The sequence below is a fragment of the Nipponia nippon genome, unplaced genomic scaffold (assembly GCF_047370975.1).
Source record: "Nipponia nippon isolate SJK-2023a ecotype South Korea unplaced genomic scaffold, ASM4737097v1 scaffold_37, whole genome shotgun sequence".
Lineage (NCBI taxonomy): Eukaryota > Metazoa > Chordata > Aves > Pelecaniformes > Threskiornithidae > Nipponia > Nipponia nippon.
In genome coordinates, this window is record NW_028262355.1 from 2,719,185 (window position 1) to 2,745,065 (window position 25,881).

Here is a 25,881-nt window from a genome sequence, read left to right on the forward strand (position 1 = left end):
CTGTATTTTGGTGGGGGCATGTGAGTTGATTCGTTTTCACTGTGTGAGAACTGTCTCACGTTCCGGGGTGCTTTGTAATACCAATAAGCTACTCGGACGCGTGGCGTCTTGAAGTAATGCGGCGCTAAGAGACAGAAAGGAATCGCTCCGTGCAGGGCCTGACTATGCTGTCTGCTTTTTATTGATTTTATTTCTGGGCTGCCCTCTTGTAGCAGCAGGGAAGATCAACTGATCCATGTGTATGCGATTCAAACAGGGAGATGGCCTGCGCTTTTGGTTTGCACAGGGATGTGTTGAAGTTGGATGGATAGTAACAGCCACATTTTAAAGAAAAATCACCCCTGAGATTTAGATTAATTGACAATAAAAGGTACCGGTGCAACTCTGCTCTTCAGGTGACACTGTTAATCATAAAAATTGTTAAACGCTGAAGTGGCTTTGAGGTGTCTCTAAGTGATGAAGATAACACCTGAGCAGTGCTTTAACGTTATAATTTATTTAAAGCAATCACAGTCCATTCAGTACAGAAATATTTTCAGCTAGAAATGTTATATCTAGTGTAATTGAATATATAGATTTAACAGACATTATTGTTTGGTGAGAAAACTGATGAGAGCTATTTCTTTCTAGGCTTTATTGAGCTGTAAAGTAAGTGATAACAGTACACATATCCCTCTCAAAGTTTATCCGTAATTTGTCCACCTCTGCTAATATTTCATATTCCTTTTCTTCTGTCTGTCCTTGTCAGTGGATTGCTGGAAGTGCACTGAGATATCTTATGTGAATTTTCATGCTCTTTGAAGCGGTAGGTATGAATGGATGATTAGGCCACCGCAGGCAGCCCAGTCTGAGCATCCTCAAGAATCACTGAGTGTTGCAAGGGTCGGACAGATCTCTGAACTTCTAGACCTTGAAGGGCTCTCTTTGTCCTTTCATCTTCATAGTTGTAAAATGGGTATGGAATATAGTTGGTGGAGTTATGAATAATGCTTCAAATACCCAGTAGTAAAGGTATAGTTAGATGGAGACCAGGTCCCACAGTCAGCTTGTTGGTGGTTGCCTTTGTGGGAGATGCCTTTGGATTGTTCACTCTGAGCGAAGATGGTGATGGAACAGGCAGTGAAGAACACGCAGAAAAGTAGTGTTTATCGCTTCTATATGGACCTAACTGTGCATAAGTGAATTTGTGACGGCACTGTGTGGCCCGAACGCTGGTATAACCATATCCACATGCTTAACCTGAAGTGGGGTATGAATGGTCAAGTCTTCAAGGGGGAAATACAGGATTACTCAGAAGGCTGGTTATAAGGGTGTATTACTGTTCCTTACAAAGTAAGCATTCTGAATTAATGGAACAGCATTCTTTTAAAAAACCCAAAAAGTTCTAATAGGTTAAAAAGTTCTGTTTGGTAAAGTGACAAAACAAATTTTTGTTTTGGTGGAAAGTGTTTACTATTCATGCAGTTCTATCTTCACTCTTTGGAGGTTGGGTTCCCCTCCCTTCCCTGTCAGATGTGCATATGAGGTTTTCCTTGAAAAAAGACAAAGTCACCAAGTCTTGACATGAACTTTTCAACGACGTGGTGAACAGTAATTGCACTCTGCTTTTTAATGCATCTGGAGACTAATTAACGGAAAGAGTAGATTATTGCTTTGTCCTTTGAATTATGCATAGGTTGTCAGAGGAAACAGAATTTTGTCAGTACTTAACATACACACTGTGGACTAAGGAGCCATTGTGGACTGTCACAGAAAATGCTCTGCTGAAATAGATAAATTATAACAACAGATAATGTGCAACAATAAAGGGGTAGAAGCCAGTCATTGCTAAAATAATGGTACTCAACCATCTTCATTGTGACCGGATTGATGTTTATAATTTTTTGCTTTGCTGATGTAAAGGTGACCTTAGAGGTAAAATTACTCCTTTTTCTGCCTTTTTTCCTATTTGACAGACTAGAGACGACTTCCTGGGTCAAGTGGATGTGCCACTCAGTCACCTTCCGGTAAGCAGTGCTTTTGTCTCAGCGTGCTCTTTTTTGTTCATCACCAGATGCGAAAAACTGATGTTATATAGAATTTATTTCCATAAATAGTCCAGTTAAATTTTCTTAAAGCAATCATTCTCAGCGTAGCATTAGAGGCTTACAGAAAAACGATATGGACAACAAAGCCCAGCCGTGCACAGGAGCTGGAGAAATGGTTCCCTTTGCAGGGACAAGGAAGACAGTTGGTCTCTGGTATCGGTTAAATTCCTCAGCATCCAGGATTCACTTCTCATCCTGATTCTTTCTCTAAAATCCTTGTCTGGTCTGAGTCAATTGATGAATGACATGTGGCCAATAGACTGGTTGTTTCTCCCCTTACTGGTGGTGATTATTGTCCTATTAAGCTTCTGCCTTCTCATGATTTTCCCTTACAGTTGAAACAGTTGTATTCTCCCTTAGGAAACTCCATTTCCTTCCAAACTTTTGTTAAAACATTGAAAAAAACCCATGGTTTTGGGGTCCTATTTACCTGTCTGATTTTCTGTCTAAATAATATGCTGTTAAGGTTATGGGATAGCAGTTGTGTCTGGGAAAGTGGATAGTACATTTTGATACTACTTCAAACCTTGTAGCCACAGACCGAAACCAGAGAGACGGCTGAACCAGCATGACAGGATCTTAAGAAGTTACAAAAATTCAGGTCTTCTGAAAACATTATAAAATTACCGATCTTCATAGCGAATATTAGTAAAATTATTGTATTTATTACTGATGGAAAGTAAAATTATCTGAAGGACTCCGAAGTAATAATGGAAGTAGTGAGATATTCATGAGTGCCATAGCACACACAACATTCGTTAGGCATTATTGACAGTAATGATGATACATGCTGTGATATTGTCAGAGCATACATTATAGCTTTTAATATGCATGCATATAACTTTTAATGTCTATACATGTATAAACAGATGTTTTCTGTAAGAGGCGAGTAGGCACCTGTTGCCCTTCTTATGTGATAGGGAAGTATGTACTTTGGATGTTTTCTCAATTTTAAACAGCTTGAATACATTCTATGCAAAGAAATATGAATCAAATTTAACTTAGAAAAGCTGATATTTGGAGGGTTTTCTTCTATGTTTTAAAAAGTTAGAGTTTAAACACTTGGGTTAATGCCTGCTTTCAGTGTCGTTTATTTACAGATGTTTTCTGAAACACCAAACATATCATTGTGCAGGTACCTCAGTTTGTTTTATACAGATAGGTAAAGTCTTAGTTACTGAGGTAGACAGCTTCCCGTCTGGCATCCCTGTTGCGCGTGAGAGACGAGCCGTGAGATGACTGGAGCGCGTCAGCTGAGAGCTGCCGCGCCACTGCGTCGGGCCAGCGTGTGCCTGGCTGGTTGCTTTTCCTCGTGCCCTGTGAACTCTGACTAGAGAGGGAGAGGTTACGTTCACAGTAGGCACGCGCGTACTGTGGGTGCAAATCTAGGTTTTGTAGGTACTGCCGTCGCTGTCTCCTGGGTGGCTACTTCAGTGCACGTTTCTGTAGGCAGTGGTGTCTGCTTGGGCAGGCCCCTGCCGTTTATTCACACCCTCTCGTCGCCTGCTTAATTATCCTGGGTCTAATGCTCAAATGGTGAACCAGGTCTACGTTATTCACAACTAGGTAGTTTTGGATGGTCTATTTTTTCCACTCAGGCTGTCTCCTTGGTCCGGTTTATGAGATGGCCATGCAAACAGCTGTACTGGCTTTGGGGCAGGAGTAATCACCGGAGGGGAGACTCATTCAGTGCCCCTGCTTGAAAGATACACTCGTTACTTCAATTAGCAACTTGCATTACTGTTAGAAGTGACATAGGGCTGTGTTCGGCTGGCTTGCATCAGGTTTGCATGGGAAGGGGGAAAAAAACCGGTGGTACAGATAAGCCAAATTAAGCTTCGTTTTAGCAGATGTGCTTCAGCAAAGGCATGGAAAATCAAAGGGCTGCAATAACTATGTGGTATTTTCATTCATTATTTTAGCTAAAATTGAATTATTTGCCAGCAGTAAGAGTTCTAATAGCAAAAAATTAACAGTAATTGGCACAGAGTTTGAATAATTTTATTGTCAGCAATCAAATATTTGAGGTGTTTGATTGGAGGGTGGTAATGTTGTCTCTATTTGTTTCTTAATAAATGGAGGGATTCTAAGTGTAAAGCTTGTTCTGAAATTCTGTAAAGCTCCAGTTGTCTGCTTTCCTCCTGGCAGCCAGGGTTCTGCATGGTCTTCACACAGCGGGGAAAATTCCAGCCTAAATTAAGTGGAATTTCTGTTTACTGTATAGTCAAGGGTGAGGTTCTCCTCCTTTAATTCTACGAGCGTGGAATTGACATAGCACTGGCTGGCTGTAAATTGTGATGTGAAACTCCAGCTTCAGGTTTTTATAGATTGTGCATAGAATCTGTCCACGGAAGGATGCTCGACATTCAGAGACTAGTGAATACTGTCCTAAATGTAATCATAGTCCAATAAAGACAGTGGCAGAACTGTTACTGGCTCCAGTGCATTCAAGTTTTCACTGCCAGACTTTTTCACTGAAGAAGTCTTAAGCGAGAGGTCTGTGCCTCTGCTTTCAGTTGATGGGCCCTCATCAAATCTCTTTCTATTGGAAACTGCTGAAGGGGCTGAAGACATTGTGCTGGGTTGGAGATTCTGTAGGGATGCTGTAGTGAAAGAGACATAACTAAAAATCAAGATTTTTTTGAAATTACTTCAGTGATGTTGGGTATTTCATGAGGAATCATTTTACACAGAGCCTGCCGTCAAAGAAGGTGAAGTGATGGAGCAAAGAGGGCCCATGTGGCATTCTAATTGTACGAAGCTTGAAGTTAACCTCAGTTTGTGCCCGCAGCACATAAAGCCTATACATTGCATAGAACGCTTACTTTACACAATGCTAGGTGTATGTCTGTAGTGCTACCATCTATCCCATGCTGCAAAAGCCTCAGTCAAAACTACTTTCAAAGATAAGTAAAAATGAATTCTTGGGTGGATTTGCTTCAGTTTCAGTTTTTCAGTATCGCTGTATGGTCTTTCTTTTTTTTCACTTAGTAGACAAAAATCCAAAATTAACTTTGCAGAAAATGTGTGTGCCAAAAAAACACATTTATTTTGTCTTTTTGTATTCATATTATACTTCACCCTATGCTTCAAAGCTGAATTCAATCACTGACAAAAGAACTGAAGTTAGAAGGTCACAGGGCACAAAAAGTATGAAGCACTGCAGTTGTTTTTCATCTTCTTTGTAAATAGTAGAAAATACACTTTCTACTTCACAAAGTTTTCTAGTAAATTCTACATATGCATATGTATGTGTACATTTATACAGTGATTGTTCTATGCTTGATGTAAGCGTTTTCTGATATTCTGTAATGTTTGGGATCACTAACATTGGATGTAATTAATATTTTAAAATGTTGTGCATGTTAATCTTACTCACTTCCATGAACCTGGAGGGGGTTTTTTGTATCTGAATGGGTGAACATGGGAATGATGGAAGTTATTGAAAATGTTTACATGAAAATAAGGTGTCAGTTTTAGCATGGCCGTTGCTCTTTGCTTCTTGCTGTTGATGGATGTTACTGTAGGAAGAAGATGGCTTTGTAATGACTTTCACAGTGATGCTTATTTAGATCTGTCTGTTATGGTTGATCTTGAGTCATAACGCTGTTGTTGTTGGCTTATAAGCTATAACAGTTGAAAAATATGACGGAACGATCAGAAGCGTATTCAGATGAAAAATGCATCGTTCCATTCTCATATGAGCTGTATTGTGTGGAATTATTTTATCCGTACTTGTGTGTATATTTCCATTGACATGTATCCATAGGCACAGACATTATCTAAATAGCCTGTACGTAACTATAGAAGTCCTCCAGTGTTAAGCTACATGTGTCCTGCAAAAAACATACTATGAAATCTGAAATGATGAGGGACATGTTAGTGCGTGCCTATTTTACAGAATCAGGTAGTGTTTTAAAGTTCCTTTTTAGTAAACATTATTTTTAGTAGTTAAAAATGATCAGCAAGACTTCAGCTAGAGCTATAGACAAGTCACACGGTTTCTGTGAGCTGTTTTGAGGAATTACCGGCTTTTTGTTTTCCTTCCGCATTCTGTAGGAAGAGAACAACTCGCCTCTCACTGGGGACTTAGGTAGAACATGAGTGTGCGTCTCTCTCTCTAGCTCATATTGGAGTGGAATGCTACGCTTTTTCAGATTGTTTTAAAGTCTTCTACTGTCTTTACATAGAAAATCCAAGATTGTAAAATTGCCTAGTTCAGCTACTTAACTGCCATTGAAGAATAAAATCCATTATGCTAAAATGATGAAATTTTGCAGTCCAGAACTTCCCATTTCTTCTAGACTCACTAGAAAGTGAACGTGATTGCTGTGCAAAGTCCTTCCTCACTCTCCGTCTTTGCAGAAAATTTCTTCAGCTCCAGAAGCCACTTTTTTCCCCAAAATTTTCGTCTGGGAAAACTCGCAATACGTATCTCAGAACGGTCATTCTTTCTATAGCTGTAACGTAGCAGCGTCTCCGCAGGGTGCTTACCTGCCTGCTCGTGGGTGTGTTCTCATACTCGGTTGTAATTAGCTATCTCTATGCTTATTAAGGTGTGTGTCCTAACTTGATGCTCAGGGAAACATACTGTGTATCTTTATGTTCTGATCGATACTTTCCTCATTCGTCCTTCCAGTACCTTCCTAAGAGACATCGTGTATTTATTAACAAATGGTTGCTTTCTCCTTCTAGCTGTACTGCCAATTTGTTTGTCAAAATCCTTGTTTTCTCTAATACTATCTAATTACTATCTACAAACCCTGGTTAAAATATACAGCTTCTTATTTTACGTACGTGACTTACAGTTGAGTACTAAAAGGCAGTACTTCTTAATCATGCATGCTTTGATGTCCTGTTGATTTGCTTAAAATCTGCTGTCTCTCTGAAAGAACGGGAAGGCCGTCTCTCTCGGATGAGGTGGACGCTCAGTGCAGGGCAGGAGTTCCGTCAGTGAAAGTCTGTATGGTGTTTGGTATAATACCTGAGAGAATGAGTTAGCATTGATTTTTAAATTCTTGTTTATTGACTTTGAAATACAACAGAGAACAAAACTTTCCATGAATAACAGTCTGGGAGTTAGATTAGTCTGTGTTTAGAAAGGTCCAAAGAATTGGACGTGAGAAGTATTCCTATTAGTAGGGCTAGGGCTGGGAGGGGATTTATAGATAGAGTATCATTTTTTAGTGGGTGGCAGACAGGCGCAACGTTCCGAGAAGTGCCCGCTAACTTTGTGCTCATTTTGAGAAAGTTTGGTGTTAATCTGAGGTACTAGGGCTCTAGTCTCAGTGGAGCGTGTATGATAACGTGCTTACTCTTTCAGCGTAACACAGTTCCTGCTTGTCAGCCCAAATCGTACAATCAATTAGAATAAAGTACCCCAAACAGTCAACAGATTACGTATACATACAGATTTCTGATTCTGATTATTTACCTTGTCATTTTAAAATTCCTAGTTTTGTACCCATGGAGTCCCTGTTCTCACAGACATGAAGGATGTAACTTATTTGATAAGAAAGCTGAAATTCTCATGTAACAGAAAGTTTTCAAGATGTAAGGCTTTTTGAAACTTACAATTAAATGGAAGTCAAAAGATGTAATCTGTCGAGCTGGTAATATTACTTATGCACTTCATAAAGGATTTAAAAGTCTTAATTATTTTTGAAAGTCTGAACTGGTTTGAAATAAAAAATGAAAGCCAACTGAGGAGGAGTTTTATCTCATCGCTTGCTAATATGCAAAAAGAATACTGCTTCAAAATGGATGCACCCTTTTCTGACACTGCTTTTGGGTGACTGGAAGAAGTTGGAAGGGGTTTGTTTAGTTGGTCTTTTCCACCTTTTTCGGAGCTGTGAATGTGTGTACGCTTACAAACGAGACTTGGTTCAGCCCATCGCTGGTCTTTGCAGTGACATCTACTGGGCTGCTTCTGCAGCTCTGTATGAACAGCTAATGGTAACGGGAGCTGCCGCTGGTAGAGGTCTGCCTGCTCTGACCTCCTTATTTAAACGCCTTCTCTAGCATTTCTACCGCATCTGTGATGTGAATGTTCTTTATGTGTCTCTGTACTTGTGGGCAAGCCCTTTAATTTGCCATTTTCTTAAATGCTTATAGACTGAAGACCCAACCATGGAAAGGCCATACACATTTAAGGATTTCCTTCTCAGACCAAGAAGGTGAGGGAGAGGACCTTCGTATTTAAAAACATTTCTTACTTCAAGGTTTGTTATTTAGCCACTGTTTAAGGGTTGTTGAATGAAATGTACCTCCTTGTGTTCTAGCCACAAATCTCGTGTAAAGGGTTTTTTGAGACTGAAGATGGCTTATATGCCTAAAAATGGTGGCCAGGAGGAAGAAAACAGTGATCAAAGGGATGAATCTGAGGTAAGGCTTAATGCTTGTAGAAGCATTAGAGTTATTAGAGATTCAAGTATAATTGTGGAAAAAGTAGTACCTTTGAAAGATAAAACCCTGGTAGCAGTGTTAGTAGCAGCTTACTCTCCTCCCCTCAGCTTTCTTTTTTTTTCTCTTTTTCTTCTGTAACTTAGTGTTTTCTCAACCATTTCAAGTATTTCAAAGTATTTCAGCTGCCACAGTGAATTCTAAAGTCTGTCTGACTCAGTTTGTGAGCAGGTGGAAGTCAGAAAGTCTATGCAAGTAATTTGTAAACATAATGGTCTGTATTAGGTACCTCTTCTTCAGAGGCCATTTCAGAATAGGTGTTAACATTTTTCTTTATTTCCTTGGCAGCGTTGACTTCGCAGACAGTAAAGCTCATGCAAGCACAGCAGGTTTAAAGACTTCTCAGCACTCTTATCAGCCATCAGCCATTTTAAGAATTAGCTGCAATTAGAGCTGACAGAGCGAACGTCAGCCCAAGTTTGCCTTACTAATCGTGTGCAGCAGTCATCTCTAACTAGGGAATGAGGGCTCTCGTCCCAAGCCATACATCTCCAAGTTCAAAGTTAGCAGTTGGTTCTCTTTGGCTTCTTGACTGGGAATCTGCACCTGGCCATCACTAGAATGAGCAACCACCCAAATATGGTTGGGAATCCCAGTTGTAATGGACTGATGGGATTTTAGGTTTCATATCATTGAAGTGAGGCGCACACTGTAACCACAGAGCTTATTCTATTTCTTTATGGTTTACATTTAAGTAATTTTGAACTCGTCTTTGGAAAATTTTCAGAATTTGTACCTGTATGCTGATGTAAGCAACAATGAAATAACTTCTCTTGAACTTTAAAATTTTTACAATTTCTTTTTCTTTTTTTTTTTTTCCCCCCTTTTTTCATTCCTAAGCATGGATGGGATGTGGTGGATTCCAATGACTCCGCATCTCAACGTCAGGAGGAGTTACCACCTCCTCCACTGCCTCCTGGATGGGAAGAAAAGGTGGACAACCTGGGGCGGACTTACTACGTCAACCATAACAACAGGACTACTCAGTGGCATCGACCAAGTTTAATGTAAGTGGCAGTGTAGTGCAATGTTTTGTGGACGTGTGCACAATTATCAATAAGTAGTGATTTTTTCCAACAAACATAACGATTTTGAATTTACAAATTGAAGGCTAGAAAAAGTCTTAAGCAAGACTTTGATAAAGCAGTTTATAAAGGAACAGTATTCTTTTTCAGTAACAGATTAATTATGATTTTGGTGCTAACTGTGCTACATATATGAAACTATTCATGGAAAAATTTTCGCAAATGTGCTAATAAATTGAGAACAAAAACCTGGACATCTTCAGTTAAAAAGGAAACTTTTAAAAAAAAAAAATAAAAAAAGAATGGGAAGAGACTTCCCCACCCCCAGCAAATCACATGTACACATTGGGTATTCTGGGAAATTCTAGGAAACCTGAAGGGGTGGGAGGGAAGTCACTGCATTAACAATGTACCTTAGAATACTGGGAGACAGATATGGAATTTTTCAGTAAGTAATTTAACAGGAATAAATTACTTTCTTCTGTAGAGACTGTTGAAAAGGTGAGGAAAAAAGTAGTCAACTCTTAAGTTTTAATTAAGTTAAACTGATTAACTTTGAGGAGATCCTGATTATTATTCAGTGTATAGACTCTGTACCTATGTACACTGCTTGTGGTTATGTGGAGTTGCTGTTCAAGCCTTCATTATACGTTTCTTATGATTAGATTTATAAAGCTGTGGCAAGCTTACATTTTAAAAAGTACATATAATTGACAACGTTAAGAGGATACTGAAATCATGTATTAGGTAAACATCTTGCATTATTGTTATGTAGTGACTAATCTTCCACTATTGTTTATTACAATAGTAATGGTTATTCTTTCTTGAATATTCATAACCATAGCTAAATTGCACAAATGTCTGTTGTCCTTCCTTAAGGCGCTATTTGTTCTTCTTGTCTGATGCGTTTATCTTAGAACTGAATTAAATTTTGTTCTGTATCTTTTGAACTATTTGAGCTATTTACTAAGCAATGTGTATTTTGTCAAGTGAATCTCATTAACTACCATCATTATGATTGGTAACAGTCAATAAGTGTCTATAAAAAAAAGCAGGTTTTATAAATGATTTGATTTAGCACCTCCTTGTAATCCAATTACGCTAAATGAAGTCAAGAGTACATGGATTCAGAAATGTTTGACTGGCAGATACCAAAAAGTAATCATCACTAGAAAGCATCATCCTCAGATGGGTATATAAAATGAAGGCCTCAGGGGTTTGCTTTTAGCTAGGTATCATCACAGGTAGTTTGGAAACAAATGCATAATTACTACTGATAAACTCTATACATGACACCAGGATTGGTGAAGAGTGAAGACTTTAGAATGATGCTCTTTAGCCTTTAAATTCTATGAATTTATGAAACCACTAGGACCAGAAGGTCTCATGAGGTTGAAAGTAGGATATATAACCTCTGACTTTTAGGCTAGTAACTCAGATGCTAAGTTAGTCACCAAGGAAAAACACTGAATGCTGCGCGGTGCATGTCTGCAGTAGGAAGATGAGAGTAGTGCATTTCTCGTAGTTCTTTAAAATGTGCAATGATGAAATGATTGCACAGAGAAGTTTTTCCTGAACATAACCATCTTTCAAAGTTACAGTCCCTCATCCTGAAGGAGAGGTTCAAATACAATACTGCCTTCTAACAGCATCTGCCCATTGAGTACTGCAATAGAGATCTGTATGTAGCTGTGCACACGGAGAAGTCCCACAAGCCAGGCAGGTCTCCATTAAGGGAACTGGGGTATTTCCCATTTCCACCACTGCTGGCGTGAGCCACGCTAGTGGTTGCAGCCAGTCAAAAAGCTATCCATTCCACAGCAGCTTGGATTTGCTTTGGCTATCAAAAAAAGGAAAGCAATAGTTGACATAAAGACAGGGGCAAAGGTAAAGACATAAAGACGGGGCAAAGGTAGAATCTCGGGGTGAGGAATGATTCTGGTCATCACAGGAAAGGATGAGTAATGATAGGTTAGTATATTGGAGCATGGACTTCCATCTCTGCTCGCCCAGCTTTGATGGATAAAGAATGTTAATTTCCATTGTTACATGACATTTGTGAAGTGCTTCCGGTTTTATTTACTTTGGATCGAGGGGTTAAACGGTCTCCTGTTTATGAAGCCTGACATATGCAAAAATAATGATTTTTTTGTAATCAAAAGCATTAATGAGGTTTTGAAAGCAATGGACAAAGTAGGTGTTTTAGTTTAACATTCATTGTTTTCTTGTTCTTTCCTCCTTCCCATGCTTCCGTTTCCCCGCTATCCAGTGACGTGGGATCTGATTCAGATAACAATATCAGACAAATAAACCAAGAAGCAGCCCATAGGCGGTTCCGCTCTCGGAGACACATTAGTGAGGATTTGGAACCAGAACCTATGGAGATTGGAGACATTCCTGAGGTATGTAAAGGTCTTGGTTTTAAGAAGTTGACTAAATTTCAAGCTGATGTGTTCCTCATTTGTAAGCTAATTACTATACAGTATATGTAGTGATGTTTTTACATGGTGTTTATGGAAATAGCCCAAGTAAAATACCAGTGACCCAATAAAAATCCTAAACAGAGCTATACTTTCGGGGACCCGTGCATTTGTGGGTGCCTGATAATGTATGCACAATATTAAATACTATACAAATGCTGGGAGAAACATTTATAATTCCAGGCATTGTTATTATCTACATTGACAGAAACACTTTCAATATTCTGCTTTGAATAACAGTGAGTCGTAAAAAGAAGGGAAACATACTGGCTGGAACTGCCTGTACTTCAATTTTCTTAGTGTCTTGATTTAGAGGAAAGAGAAGCTGTTGGGTTTTTTCCTAAAATACTTGCTTTTAGTTAGAATTCTGAGATCTTATTAATCAGGGTGAGTGTTTGTTTAATTTATAGCTAGACTAAATAAATTAAATTTGGTGGATATTTGTAGGCCTAAGTGAGAGTTTGTGCAAAGCTCGAATCCGATTGAACTTTAAGGAATATTTTATTATGTGAATCACAGACAAAATTCTTTGTGAAAGCTAGTTCAGGTTCGCTAAATGTTATTCTGAGCAACAAATAGATTTCTGAAACTATTGTTGCACTCGTCACCTGTTAATATTTGACTTGCAGATACTAATGAGTCCTTTCTATTATGCGTTTTATTCTGAATTAAAATTAGCAGTTGTTTCTTACAAGTTTTAGTAAGAGTGCAGAATTAGTTACGTTTTGAACAAAATTTCAAATAGAATCTATTTAATGAGAGCACTTTTTTATGCATCTTTTCATCTACATCATTTTCTGTGTTGAATTGTAAAGCATTGTGTCATCATCAACGTAAAAACCATTTTGAAGTCAACATGAAAGCCATTTTTCCCTGTGACTACTTCACACCGAGTGGAGTGTTTGTTTGTGTGTTCTAGGGATTGGTTTATTTTGTTAAATATTAAGGCTGATTATCACACCTGTGTTTGCGGCAATGAGGTGGTCACATAGAAGGCAAAGGGAAAGAAGACTCTATCTGTCTTTATAAATCCTTAACGTAGTTTCTTCTCTTTTGTTAGCCTTGGGAAACCATTTCAGAGGAGGCAAGTGCAAGTGGAGATTCCTTAAGCTTGTCATTGCCACCTCCTCCTGCATCTCCAGTATCCCGTACCAGTCCTCAGGAGCTATCTGAGGAACTGAGCAGAAGACTTCAGGTCACTCCTGATTCCAATGGGGAACAACTCAGTTCTTTGATTGTACGTGACATGCTGCTCTTGCTATATAAACCTCTGTTACTGTAATCTTCTGTTAGTTTGACCTAATCTGAATCATTTACACAGATGGGTAGTAATTGCTGGTCTCGGGAAAACCCGAGCATACCGTTAAAATTATCTTCCAAAAAATGCATCATAATTTCACCGTTGAGCAAACTGCCTTGAACAACAGAATTCCTCAGTTTAGATTTAATGTTTTCATCTGTGAGTTTAACTTCAGACTCTGCTACTGCTATACCTTTAGTGAAACAAAATATGTAATACTAGAGAGTATCGAGCTAAGAATTCCCAAAGGAAGGAGGAAGAACGGCTAATGCTCTTTCAGTCATCATCCATTTTACTACATGATAATTTTTCTTAAGTTCAGTATTTTAACTGCACATGTCTATATTAAAGCATGTGCTTTCTTATATTAGGATTTTATAAAGCCCTCATGGTTTACTGGATTAACTATTATAAACTAACAAATTATTAGAGTTGAAAGTAGGTGGTTCTGGTGAAATCCTCCATAAGTTTTTAAGTGTCTAGTCTGGAAAAAAATTGTCTCTCACCATAAGAGTTTACTTGAGGTAAAGCTAAAAATTGTTCTCTATACTTGTGTTATCCAGTAGTTTGTCAGACTGATGATACCACAAAAAATAACGATAATACACTTGCAAGTGCAAGAATGTCTTATGTCTGTCTTGATTACGAAAAACAATTGTAAGTTTTAAACAGAACATCGTGCTGCGATTTATTCTTTTTTTTTTAATTCTTGGTATATGCCATCAAGGTACCTTTGCAATTCAAGAGATAAGAAATTATATTTACTCTTGTTCTGATTAAATAGGATCTTGATTAGGTGCAAGTTTTTCACAAAGAGCTTATGCAATAGGTGTCTTATAATGATTTGTATGTTATCTAGAGTTAGTTAGCAAATTACAGCTCTGATGGCTAACCCCGTGCGTAAAGAGTCACTTGTGCTTTTGTAGATAACTGCAGCTTTTAGTAGACCTTCGCTTGGAGGGCAGGAGGTTAATCAAATAGTTTCAGTGGCAAGATTAGGGCCTACGTTTTTTTACACCAAAAATAATAAATAAATGGTATAGCTGCAAAGTTATCTTAATTAAAATAATTCAATAATATATTCCTATGCAAACTAGCTTTTTTATGAGCCACTGAGTGATAACATCTTCCCTACCCGTGCAATGAAAATTACAATCAGACTGCACTTGCAAAGAAAGAAATTGTCAAAGCCTTTAAAATCCCTGTTACTGTGCATTATCCAGTGTCAGAGGCTGTTGGCGCACTGAAAGTAGCAGAAGAAACCAGACAGTGAAATTCCTGTAAGATGCCACGCTGAGGCCCCCAGAAGTCTGCAAGCAGAGACTGAGTGGTCAGCAGTGCTTAGCGTGCAGCCTCAGCGTGTCTGCCAAGGCAGCTCACGTCTCCGCTGTGCCTCCCACAGCTCTGGCCTCTCTGAGGGCTCGCTGGCCTGACCCAGCATGTAAGTCTGAGCTGGTTCCATGGGAATGAACAGTGCTTACCCCGGGCTAATCAATCCTCCCAGTTTGGAGGTTGGCAAGCACAGTGCAGAGACATCCAAGAGCTTCATCTGGATTGAGCCGGGTCGGCAGGAAAAGTTTGGCACTTCCAGCTGAGCACAAGCTACGATCCATGTGCTCAGGTGCGTCCACGTGACGTTTCCTCTTGATCCAGATTCCCAAAGGCTTGTGAGATCAGCTTCATGACTTTGCGTGGAGGAAGCTTTTCCCAAACCCACTAACTCTAAACTGGCTTTACATAAAGCTGGCCCCCGTCTGCAGGTTGTGGGCTGAAACTAGAAGCCCTTACAGTTGCTTTTCCCCAACAGCGTGCCTGTACTGGTATATCCAGCCTGACCTTCGAGTGGTTTACTCAGAGACAGCTTCAGTGTCTCTACATCCATACGTAATTAATCTACAACACAGCTAAATTGCCAACAGATAGTTGAGGAGTGATTGTGTGTGTGTTAAGGTATTTTGTCACTCTCCTCGTGTATCTGTGTAATGCCAGAAAACACTTCAGACTTGCTGGTCAATGCATTTGTCAGACAAATCCTTTCACATTAATCTTTAGCATAACATAGAAGCAAGGTGTAATTATGTCTTTTTTTCTATATTTTTTTTTTAAACACTGATATTTTAACAGAATGTGCTCTTAGGGCTGATGTTTTCAAGTAAGAGTTGGGGTTTCTGATACGCCTCTCAAATAGTTTGCTTCGTGGTGTTGCTTCGTTATCTTTCAGTGATACATAAGGGTGCCCGTGTGAGTGGCTATAAATAGGCTAGGTCATTTGCTTGTTTATTAGTGCATTCGTACTCGTACCGTTAATATCCAGAAAAGGGTAATGCTAGTTACTCTTCGATTAAAGATGAGGTATCAGCTATGCAAAATAATAAGTTTAAGAATTACCCAAGGCTTGTTTCTGTACATGGAACTTAGAGTGTCAATCAAACCACACAGAAAAGCTGTGTAAGAAAATGCATTTGAAGTGAAATGCTGTTTAGATGCTGATTGATTTTATTGAATACTGTATAGGTACTGTATTTTATTGAATACTGGTCAGCCCCAAAGTGGTCAAGCAGTTGGACAAGATGGTCCTTGTAGGTCCCTTCCAACCGAAATACTCTATTCATGGCTTTCCTTGCTGCCAGCTCTCATGACTACAGTATCTGTCTGGGTTTTTTTCTTTTTTTTTTTTTCATTATATGGGATTTCTAATGAGTAACAAAAAATGATGGCTGATGCCATGCCTAATGTCTTCTAGATGTCTTGGTACCAGCTATGGGAATATTTCAAATTTACTGTAATGCTGACGTGTTTGTTATGTTGGACTACACCTGGTAGACCAGGTATTAATGCTGCAGGGCAATGGCTGCTGACTGATGTCGGCAGAACATTAGTTCCTTCTTCAGTATAAAGAACATGAGCATGGCACATTACTTCCTTCTGAAACATTTTTTAATTGGGTAGCAAATGTCTTGTTAAGTAAAAGCTGAAATTATCTTTGGACGTCTTCCTTGTAATTTGGGGATGTGAAGAAGCCTCTGTGGCTGAGTCCCAAAACCAATGTCGTAGCAAGTGGAAAATGTCATTATTGATCCTTGTCACGTGCTGTCCCTTTATAATCTGAGCCTGTCCCACATGGAATGGAATTCAGTCACTTGACACCACTGTGCTTTATCACCTTATTTTTGATACATCTCACAGGTTTGTGAGGAATTACATTTTAGTATCAAGCAGGCATGCTAGCATATCTGCTTTTTTTAGGGCTTTTTTGTTTCTGATTCATGATCGTGGAAGAAGTGTCTTGGGAAGTTCAAAAACTACAAGGCAAAGAAGAAAATTAAGGCTTGATTTTTTAAAAAGAAATACCGTAAATTTTTAAGTACATAAATTTTTAAGACTTTGAGGTCTCATCCATAGTATTTGATTTGGGATTTGGTTTTTAATGCCTGATTTTTGTCAATAATGCATGCCATCTGTGAATTTCACCATGAGGTAATGAAAACCGAGGAGAAGCATTCACTCCTTGAAGAGCTGTATTACAGCCTCAGTTTTCATTGCGATGTCTGTTTTAAAGAGAAGTGTCATGTGCATAATTTTTGGCTAAGAAACAATGTTCTTAGCTTAATTGTTTGGATTTTTTTCCTTCCCTCTTATAATTTTTTCTTGCTGGACAACTTGGCCTGCTTTTATGTTAAGATTTCCCGTCACTTACAAAATCATGTGGGACAGGATTTTTAACGTAAGAGTTGCCCTTTCTTATTTGACCTTTCCAAAGAAATTCAGAGCAATTCACCTGATCCTCACTGGGTTCAAACCAGAATTCCTGGAGCCAGGATTTTGACCTGGGGTAATGCTGCTGCATTCTGCCACTGGTTTTATCGTCGTAGGGGAAAAAAAAATCACATCTTTTTCCTATCAGAATTTGTTCACGTTGACGTTTCTGCTTTAGTAAAATGAATGAGCCCTTTTTTTATAATATATATGAAGGGTCACTGTCAACAGAGAAATTATATATACCACTAGCTGGTAAAATAGAAGGAGATACTAATATTGTTACAAAGAGGTTTGTCCCTGTAAAACATAAGTGATCTGTCGAGTAATTGGGTATATTCTAATGTCCTTTTCTTTTGGTATTATTTCTATTATATTTATAGGTGCCCTAATGATCATTACAATATAGAGTTCTATCTCTAGCAATTAGTTTGGTTTCATATGAAATTTCTGGATTAACTCCAGCCAGCAAACTTCTGAGCACTTCTCTGTCATTTGTTAAACAGCAAACTTTAAAGCTGCTGTTATTACTGAAGAATAAGCTAAGCATCATGTACTGAGATGCAGATTTGGAAATTATTAATATGCCAAGAGACAATCTCAGCAAGGCTCCCGCCGTGGCTGTAATCCCAGAGAAAGTTCTGCAGAACTTGCTGCTTTCCCAGCCACAGGCTCGGGATGTCGTAGACACGAGAACCACGTAATCATCCCCCGCGTAGGACTGGCATCCTCTCCTGCCCCTGCGCAAGTAACGAACGCAGGGCTTAACTGGGGCAGTAAGCCGCGTGTAGAAGTTTGTTAACTCTAGCCTGTTGATTCTCCAAGGACCGCAGTGCCAGTATTCAGCCAGTTTTACATTTTCCTTATACTGCTTGTGCTCCCGCCACGTTCTCTAAAACGTCTTCCAAAGATACTTGAAAATAGTTTCCCAAAAGTTCCATGGCATTTTCATGTCCCGTTATGTCTTTAGTTAATCTTCCCCTTTACTGCTGATTCCACAACAGTTAATTTTCCCACATGTTTTCCCAGATGGGATGGCCTATCCTCTTCTCCTAGATTAGGTCAATAAAGCATTGTAACTTGGATGCTAGAGATGAGTACAAGACGTGTACCCAAGTACTTTCCTTTTCTCAGTTAATCTGAAACAGTCCAGGATGGAATGCTGAGAATTTAGATTTTTCATTGCTTGCCGTGTTTCTGTAGAAGTATTAAAACTAAAGACGCTGCAACATAAATATTTTTAGGGGTTTGGATTAAATGGGTTAAGAGTAAAGTTACTGAAAAAAAGTCCATTTTTTAAGACACCTTAACTTAAAGACGTCTGTCTGTTTTTTTTGTTTCCAGCAAAGAGATCCTTCTTCAAGATTAAGATCTTGCAGTGTAACAGATACGGTTGCTGAACAGTCTCAGTTATCCTTGGTAAGCCAAAGCTAACTTCTGTTTCTTTCTTTTTGTTTCAACATTCTCTGATTCTGAATAATACCTTCTCTTAGGTCAGTTCCAGTCAGGTACAGAACAGTAACCAGTATGGGCATATGACTATCCCAAATAGTAATGGATACCAAATTAATATCATCATGGTCAGCAACTAAACATTCATGAGAGAGAACAATGTTTTGAGACTGAGAGCATAGTCACACTAACTTTAGTTATCTGGCATAGAAATTGTTTACTAAACTGTAGATATATAGTCAGTGGAGAGAGAACATCCTCCAAGGGGAAGGAGAGGGCAGCAGCACCATCTACAGTTGGAACTGTAGCAGCCACAGGACTCTCCTATCAGGTATATCTTTGTGTCCTGTAAATTGATTTTACTTGGAATATATAAATCTGTATAACGTTAAAAAAGTCTGGTGTTTTACCTAGCTGTAGTTAAAAGGAGCCTTTTTGTGATAGTCCTTGTACGGTAGAACTGAATAGAATTGCATCTGCTGTAGTTTTTTAATCTCAGTGATTTAGCTAAGCGGCTGCTTCTGCAGTTTTATTTAAGTAGATTCTTCAAACAGGAAAAGATACAAAGATTTTTTTTTAAAAAACAAGATTCTCTCTCACATCATAACCGTGCACACCTTTGATCTAATTGATAGAAAGTTCTACCTATTTTGTCCTACAACCCAAGTATGAGGATTGCAAATGTAGTAAGCTAGAGAGAGACTACTTAAAATAGGATTGTGCAAGATATGCTTTTGAATAAAAGTGTTCAGATTTTCAAAATAATTTAATATTTTTAAAAATTATACTTTTCTTGCAGGATTTTTTTTGCCAATTTTTAATTGGAAATATTACATATATATGTATTTTACATATGAATCTACAAATAGCAAATTTGCCTATTTTTTAATGGAAATATTGAGTAAATACCGTACATCAATAAGTTTGTCATTAAAGCTGATGTCTCTCCTTTGCTTGTTCTCTCTGTCGCTCTTGGGCAGACATTTACAATAACCATAGTGGTCTTTGTTTAGTTTTTTCACATGTTCTAGAAGTTGTTTCGTGTGCCTACATTTGCTGCTTACAGATGCATGTAATAGCTGTTGTTCAAAGAACGGCTTCTGAAGTATTATCCCTCTTTGCTTCTCTCTTCTGGGTAAACAATGGTGTGGTTTCCAGTCCGGTTACACCTTAACTGTCCTCTCTCTCTACTAGACACAGTTGTCTCCTAATGCAGTCTGTTCCAGAGGTGTTCTGCTTCTTCATTTCATATCGCTTACATTCTGATTCTGGGCTTCTTATCACTTTACGGAGTCGGGGTTTCTTTAACTGATGTAGTCAGATTGGGATTGGTGATATATCTTTCACTTTATTATTGTAGAACACTCATTTCATTAGCAAATGCTCAAAACAGCAGAATTGAAGGCATTGCTCTGAAACAAGATTGTTACCTGATTGTAATCACATTTAATCCTTACTAAGCTAATGATAATTTATCTTCTTGCAACTAAATACATACTTTCCTTCTAAATGCAGTGCTGTTCTTGACTGTATTAATCATTACTGAAAATTCAAAGTCCCAGTTCCATCTTTTTCGCCTGACTTTTTCTGTGCACTCAGTGATGACCAGAATGTATCCATTTTGGTTTTAAATACCATGTTTGTGGGCGGAACACGCAAAATTTGTTTGGGGAAAGAAAAAATAATAAGATCATGTTACATGTAGAGTAAATGTTCTTATGATTAGCAATACTGAACATATAGAATTGGATACAAGAACTCTTGAAATTAGTTCCCTTGGTGGTTTTTGTATGAGATTCTGACTTGGTTATCAGTGATTGATGACTCAGTTTTTTGCTATTATCTTAAACATTATTTCCATCTAATTGCTCTCTTTTAATAAATTTGAGTGTCTGTGATTCCTTACTCCTAAAGATGTGATGGTAATCTGTGACCTTCATCACTAAATATACTTATCTGTAACATTAATTATCATTTAACAGCAGAGTGGTCCATCTAGGAGAGCTCGTTCTTCAACTGTCACAGGTGGTGAGGAACCAACGGTAATAATACTCTTTATCAAGTGCTATCTCTAAATAAAATGTGGGTACATTTAGGTCTTGTACAACAAAGAACTTCTTTTCACAAAGCAGCAGTGTGTTGAATGAAGTACAGCCACTGAATCAATAGTTACATTTCTTTGTAGCCTTTCAAATTGCCTCAAAATTTCTCAAAACACTGCAATTTCACTCAAATACTAGCATGTTTTAACGATGTGGATATGCCACTGAGTTCTAATAAAGTCGTGCACTAAGGAAATACCTCAGGGTTCTGAAAAATGAATGATACAATACCTAATTCTTTAAAAACGGATATTGAAAGACTCGGGGATTAGAGACGTCAAATCAGTATACATGTAGCTGTGTTTTTAGCTTGCTTCTGGCTTCCCTTACTCTCCATTAGACTAATTCATTTTAATTCTTAAAGTTCATCTTAATTTGAGAATCGTGGAGGTACAGTGATATATCATATCATCCTTAATGGTCTTATTTAGTGCCAGTTTTCATTTTCCAGTAGTTGTTCAGCAGTCCAAGGCTGAATTTTTACTTTGATCATCAAATAAAATTCTGGAAGTGCTTTTCTGAAAGCGTAATACAAGGAAAGTGGTTTTAATTTATATTGGACTTTGTCAAAAACATCCCATTCTTTTTTAACCTGATTAAATGTCAGTCTTGGAGCAAGTTATTTCACAGAAATCATTTTACAGTAACTCTCGTAATAGCTTTTATGAATATATGGGCTCCTACATAATTTGTTTCAGGGAAAGAAATACGATTTAGATGTGGTGTGTTTGCTGTTCGTATGTGGTAATGTCGGATCTTAATTTGGGTGTTGATGCATCAAACATCGTCTGTGGACTGTTGTCAGACCACTTGCTGCGGCCTTATTGACCACTGATGAATGGTCTGGAACCCATCAGGACAGTCCTGGGAAGGGTAGCCTCCTGACCGTTGCCTGCCAGCTCTGTGAACTAAGTGGAGCGGGGAACAATAGCATAGTCTTTCCAGCACTTGACTGTTCAGGAAGGAAAGAAATCAAGAGTCTCGTCGTTTGTTTCAGTGGGTATTACTTAGTTTCCTCATCTGTTTTCCTCTGTTTTGTACTTCCTATTGTAGTATGTCACCTTTCTGACCCATTCCGTGTCTTTTCTCATTTCCTTTCTTGATTATCTAGGCAGTCTCCAGTTCAGTGTGTCAAGTATGCTCTTCTCTTAAAAAGCAAATATACTGACTTAAGCAAGAGTCCTGGAACAGAGGTCTTAAGAATATGAAGCAAGAACAAGAATTACAGTTACTTACTTTGCTGGAGCAAAGAATGTAGAGTGTAGAAAAAGAATGTATCCTCAATTTCAGCCGGAGCCTTCAGAGGCCTAAAGAGAGTTACCAAATTCTACTGTGCAGTGTAATTCACGTCTTCGATCTTTGGGTAGTAATTTTCCACTGTATACATATTTTTAAATGGAATGATCATAAACCACAAATCACTGTTTTTAAGGACATGGGAAGAGTGACTTTTTTGCTTTTGCTTTGTGGTTAGTGTGGTGAATAAAGCTAAAGACGTAGAGACAGAGGCAGCTATCCAAGTAGCCTTAGTTGTGGCTTAATACTTCCCATGCCCGTAGGAGTCTGCATAGTGACTCAAAGCATGGGCAGTGTATACTTCAGGAAAAGAAAATATATTTTGTAGTAAGATGTAGAATACTTGCCCTGAGGAATCTGAGTAGTAAAATAAGGAAAAACAGTGAAACTCTTAGAGTTTACAATATTAATGAATGGATTGCAGGTATTGAACTGGAAACCGGAATCATACTTAGCCATCTAAGTTTTACTGATTAATTTTGCACTCACCCTATTCATCCTATGTATACTGTAAGAGATTATAGGTTTTTCTTATACTGTCAGCCATAATGCAGTTGCTAATGATTTTTTTTTTTTTAATCCGGCAAAAAAATATTTCCTTTAAATTAATATAAATTCAATATAATTAAAAATCAGTTTGTGATACTTCTCACATGACACTAAATTTCAGTCCTTTTAAGCTTTTACTGCTCCTTCTTTTACTGTTTCGTGGGGAAAAAATATAGCTTTGAGTGCATCAAACTCTGAATTCATGCATCTCGCTAATTCCACTTCAGTACAGTTTTGTAGTTCACCACTTCGGCATATATATATATATATATATTTCTTACATAGTGCTTGCATATATAATTTCATAGTGACTACTTCAGGTTTAAAATAAATTGAATATTAAAAGTACAGAGCCACAGGATAGAAACAAATGTTTTATCAGGCTACTTTTCAAAAAAATTTTAAAGAATGGTTTATTACAGATAGCCATGACAGGTAAGAGGAAGAACATATCCTGAATTCGCAGGAGGCCAATCTCAGTGTTTCTTTAGATGTTCACAGCAGTAGTATGGTAAGGTAGGAATAACACTTCTTCACAATGTGTTGGATTTTTAGTTTATTTACAAGGATTAGAAATTTTGATGTTAAACATACTTAGCCTTTTTTCATCAGAAGAATGGTCATTGTGCAGTTGTCGCTTCATCAGGAAGACTCCTTTCTAAAACTGGAAAGTTTAACAATTGGTTCGTAACCTATGTGAAGGTATTTGGTAATTTTCAAGGCTGATTCTTCCCTTGGTTTTATTTTAAGATCATACTAAAAAAGTTGAAAGAGTCTTCCTTAAACATCTTTAATCTCTTACTCATGTGCACTGCTTTGTATTCCAACGTTCATTCCAGGTGCTCAGGGAATTCAATTTGCATTCCCCCAGTGAGAATGTAAGAGCTCGGAGCCGCGTATGAATGTTAGTACTTGGCAGGACTGTCTCCAGTCAGTCGTCTTTACCAAAATCATTTGCCCGTAGAGCTGGTCTCCTCTTGCCTGCACTGAGGCTGCTTGGCTATGAATCAGCCCTGAAACAGAAGCTGTGTTTCTGATGGTCATCTCAGATGTGGGCAAAATACTCAAAAAAGCAGAGGCACCTTTGCTTATGCTGAATTATTGATATCGTTACCGTGATACACGTGTCTCTACCTACAGTGGTTTAGCTCAGGCTCTCAAAGACAGGATGAAAGAAAACCCCGTACCTACCCCTACTTCATTGGCTTACCCATTCTCTTGATGTGAGGCTGAGACACAGGGCTCTCTTCAGAGGTTGTGCTAGTGATCAGCTCTTCCCAGCAATTCTTTTATACCTCTAATAAAAATATGGATGCTAAAATCATACTGTTACTGTGTAGTGCTGAATTTGTATTGACTTCCAAATTTGAAGTTGTCTCTCAGTAAAGTGACTCCTGTTATTAACAAAATGAGCTAAGACCGCACATGAAGTGGCAACAAAAGACGTAATGTACTGCACAGAACTGAAGCCTGTATGCTGTTTCTCCTTTATCTAGCACAGCAGCCCATCTTCTCCATGAGATGCCCTGGAATTGCAGCAGTGAAAATGATACACCTTCATGTTTGACGCATGATAACGTGTTTTCTGTGAAAAGACAGAATGAACGAAAGCATGACTGTAAATCAGAATGCTTTCCATTTCGGGCTTACCACCTAAAACAGGTTTTTTGGTGGTGGTGTTTTGTTTTGGTTTTTAACATAAAGAATATATTATTGTCTGAAATAAAGACATGCCTTTGACTCCTGCGGTAGGCAGTCGCCTTAAATATGTAGTCCGTTGTGAAGCAAATGGATTAATGAGCACTGGAGTAAATTGACCTTTAGAGCAAAGGACAGTTCATGGTATGCACGTGTTTCTTAGCCCTCTTCCCTTGTTACATCCAGTAACTGCCTGTTGTCAGACGTTTGGTTTTACAGTCAGTCAGTCTTCAAACCATGTTTTTAAATACAGCGTCCTGCTTCTTTCAGGAAAGTTCTTATAAAATACATCTTCTCTTTTCCAAGCAGTCTAAAAAGAGTTCATAAATCTTCTTGTAAGCAGCAAATTGCTGAGGGTGGAAGGGGCAGCAAGCAGGGCTGCTTTCTGCATCTTGGACGCTGATACCAGGCCTTTCTCTAGCTCAGATGTCAGAACCGTTTCTTCCCAGTCTGAACATTAACTTGCATCAGCTCAAGAACTTGCAGCATTACAGAAAATTTGATGTTCAGGTGCAACAAGCACAGTAAGTTTAGCAGTCCAAGTACAAGTTTTGCCTTTCTGTCTGCTGTGCAGTTCTACCTGTCAGCATTTAAACTTGAAGTTCTTTAAGGGCCAGTAGGTTCGCATTTTACGTCCATAAGAAAAATGCCATGTACATTGCTACAGCCTGTTCAGGGGAAACCATGATAAAAGCAGCCGGGTAGATGAAGGCAGTTTGGTTTGTTTTCTTGGCGCTACAAAGCTGCCTGTTTGTAAAGGCGTTAATGGTACTGATGATGAGTTAAAGCACTGCCCCAACTGCTAGGACAGTGCAGTTCAAGCACTGGTTTTTACTTTGTCACGTGATGAAGGCCTTTAGGTTTCATCATCCTTCTGCTATCAAGGCAGGTATTTTGAAAGAATGAAGCAATGTCTAGCGTCGTAGACTCCTGATAATTAATGTATGAATGTATATTTTAATGTGATTAATCTAATAATTAAACCAAATGCGTATTGATCCAAAGATCTAGACGTCGATACTGAAAAGCACCTTGCACGTGCCAAGTCTTCAATGCAACTATTAATGCATGGGCTTCATTAGAGACCAAAAGCACTGTCCTGCGGAGTTTAGGAGTTTGCTTCTGTCTGCTGTGAATGACAGAGATTCCTGTGTGTCTCTAGCTCTTAGTATTTACATCAATTACGTGAGAAGAACACCTATCCCGAGTTTTCTGACTTTCTTGTTTGCTTCGCTGCCAGCGAGGATACCCGTTCTTATTCCGTTACGCAAGCAGGTGATGTGGTGAGAGGAGTCCCAGACTAGAAGGTGACTCAGCTTAATAAACATGCAGATTTATGTAGAGGCTATGGTCTAAAAACTGTAACTCCCTGGGCACCCTCCCCTTCTAAAATATATATTCAGATGCAGACAGGGTCAGTGTTAAGAATGCTCTCTGGGCCGTTTTTCTTAAAGAAGCTCTTCCGTTTGTGCTACTATGCTTTTTTTTTTTTTCTTCCCCCCCCTCTATGTCCCAGGAAAAAATGGCCAATTGGTTCAAGCACTGAATATTTTCCACACAGAAAGTACACAAGACATCATCAGCAACACACAGCAATATAGTTGTTGTGTTGAATAGTGACATAACTTGTTTAATGACAGTTGGTGCCTTTGGCACAGTTATCGTTATCTGTAT

At 38.5% G+C, this 25,881-nt stretch overlaps 1 protein-coding gene across 13 annotated transcripts in view; it reads left to right on the top strand.

Moving 5' to 3' along the window:
- Positions 1–25,881, top strand: part of NEDD4L (NEDD4 like E3 ubiquitin protein ligase) — a 193,368-nt gene that overhangs the window by 131,115 nt on the left and 36,372 nt on the right. For 8 of the 13 annotated variants that reach the window (XM_087772788.1, XM_087772789.1, XM_087772795.1 and 5 more), the window contains 8 exons: positions 1,956–2,006; positions 8,202–8,263; positions 8,369–8,471; positions 9,390–9,556; positions 11,844–11,976; positions 13,115–13,291; positions 18,455–18,529; positions 20,545–20,604. In XM_087772788.1, the coding sequence (XP_087628914.1) occupies positions 1,956–2,006; positions 8,202–8,263; positions 8,369–8,471; positions 9,390–9,556; positions 11,844–11,976; positions 13,115–13,291; positions 18,455–18,529; positions 20,545–20,604 (828 nt within the window). The remainder of the gene's footprint in view (positions 1–1,955; positions 2,007–8,201; positions 8,264–8,368; positions 8,472–9,389; positions 9,557–11,843; positions 11,977–13,114; positions 13,292–18,454; positions 18,530–20,544; positions 20,605–25,881) is intronic. The other 5 variants (XM_087772791.1, XM_087772784.1, XM_087772785.1 and 2 more) reach the window with 3 other exon arrangements.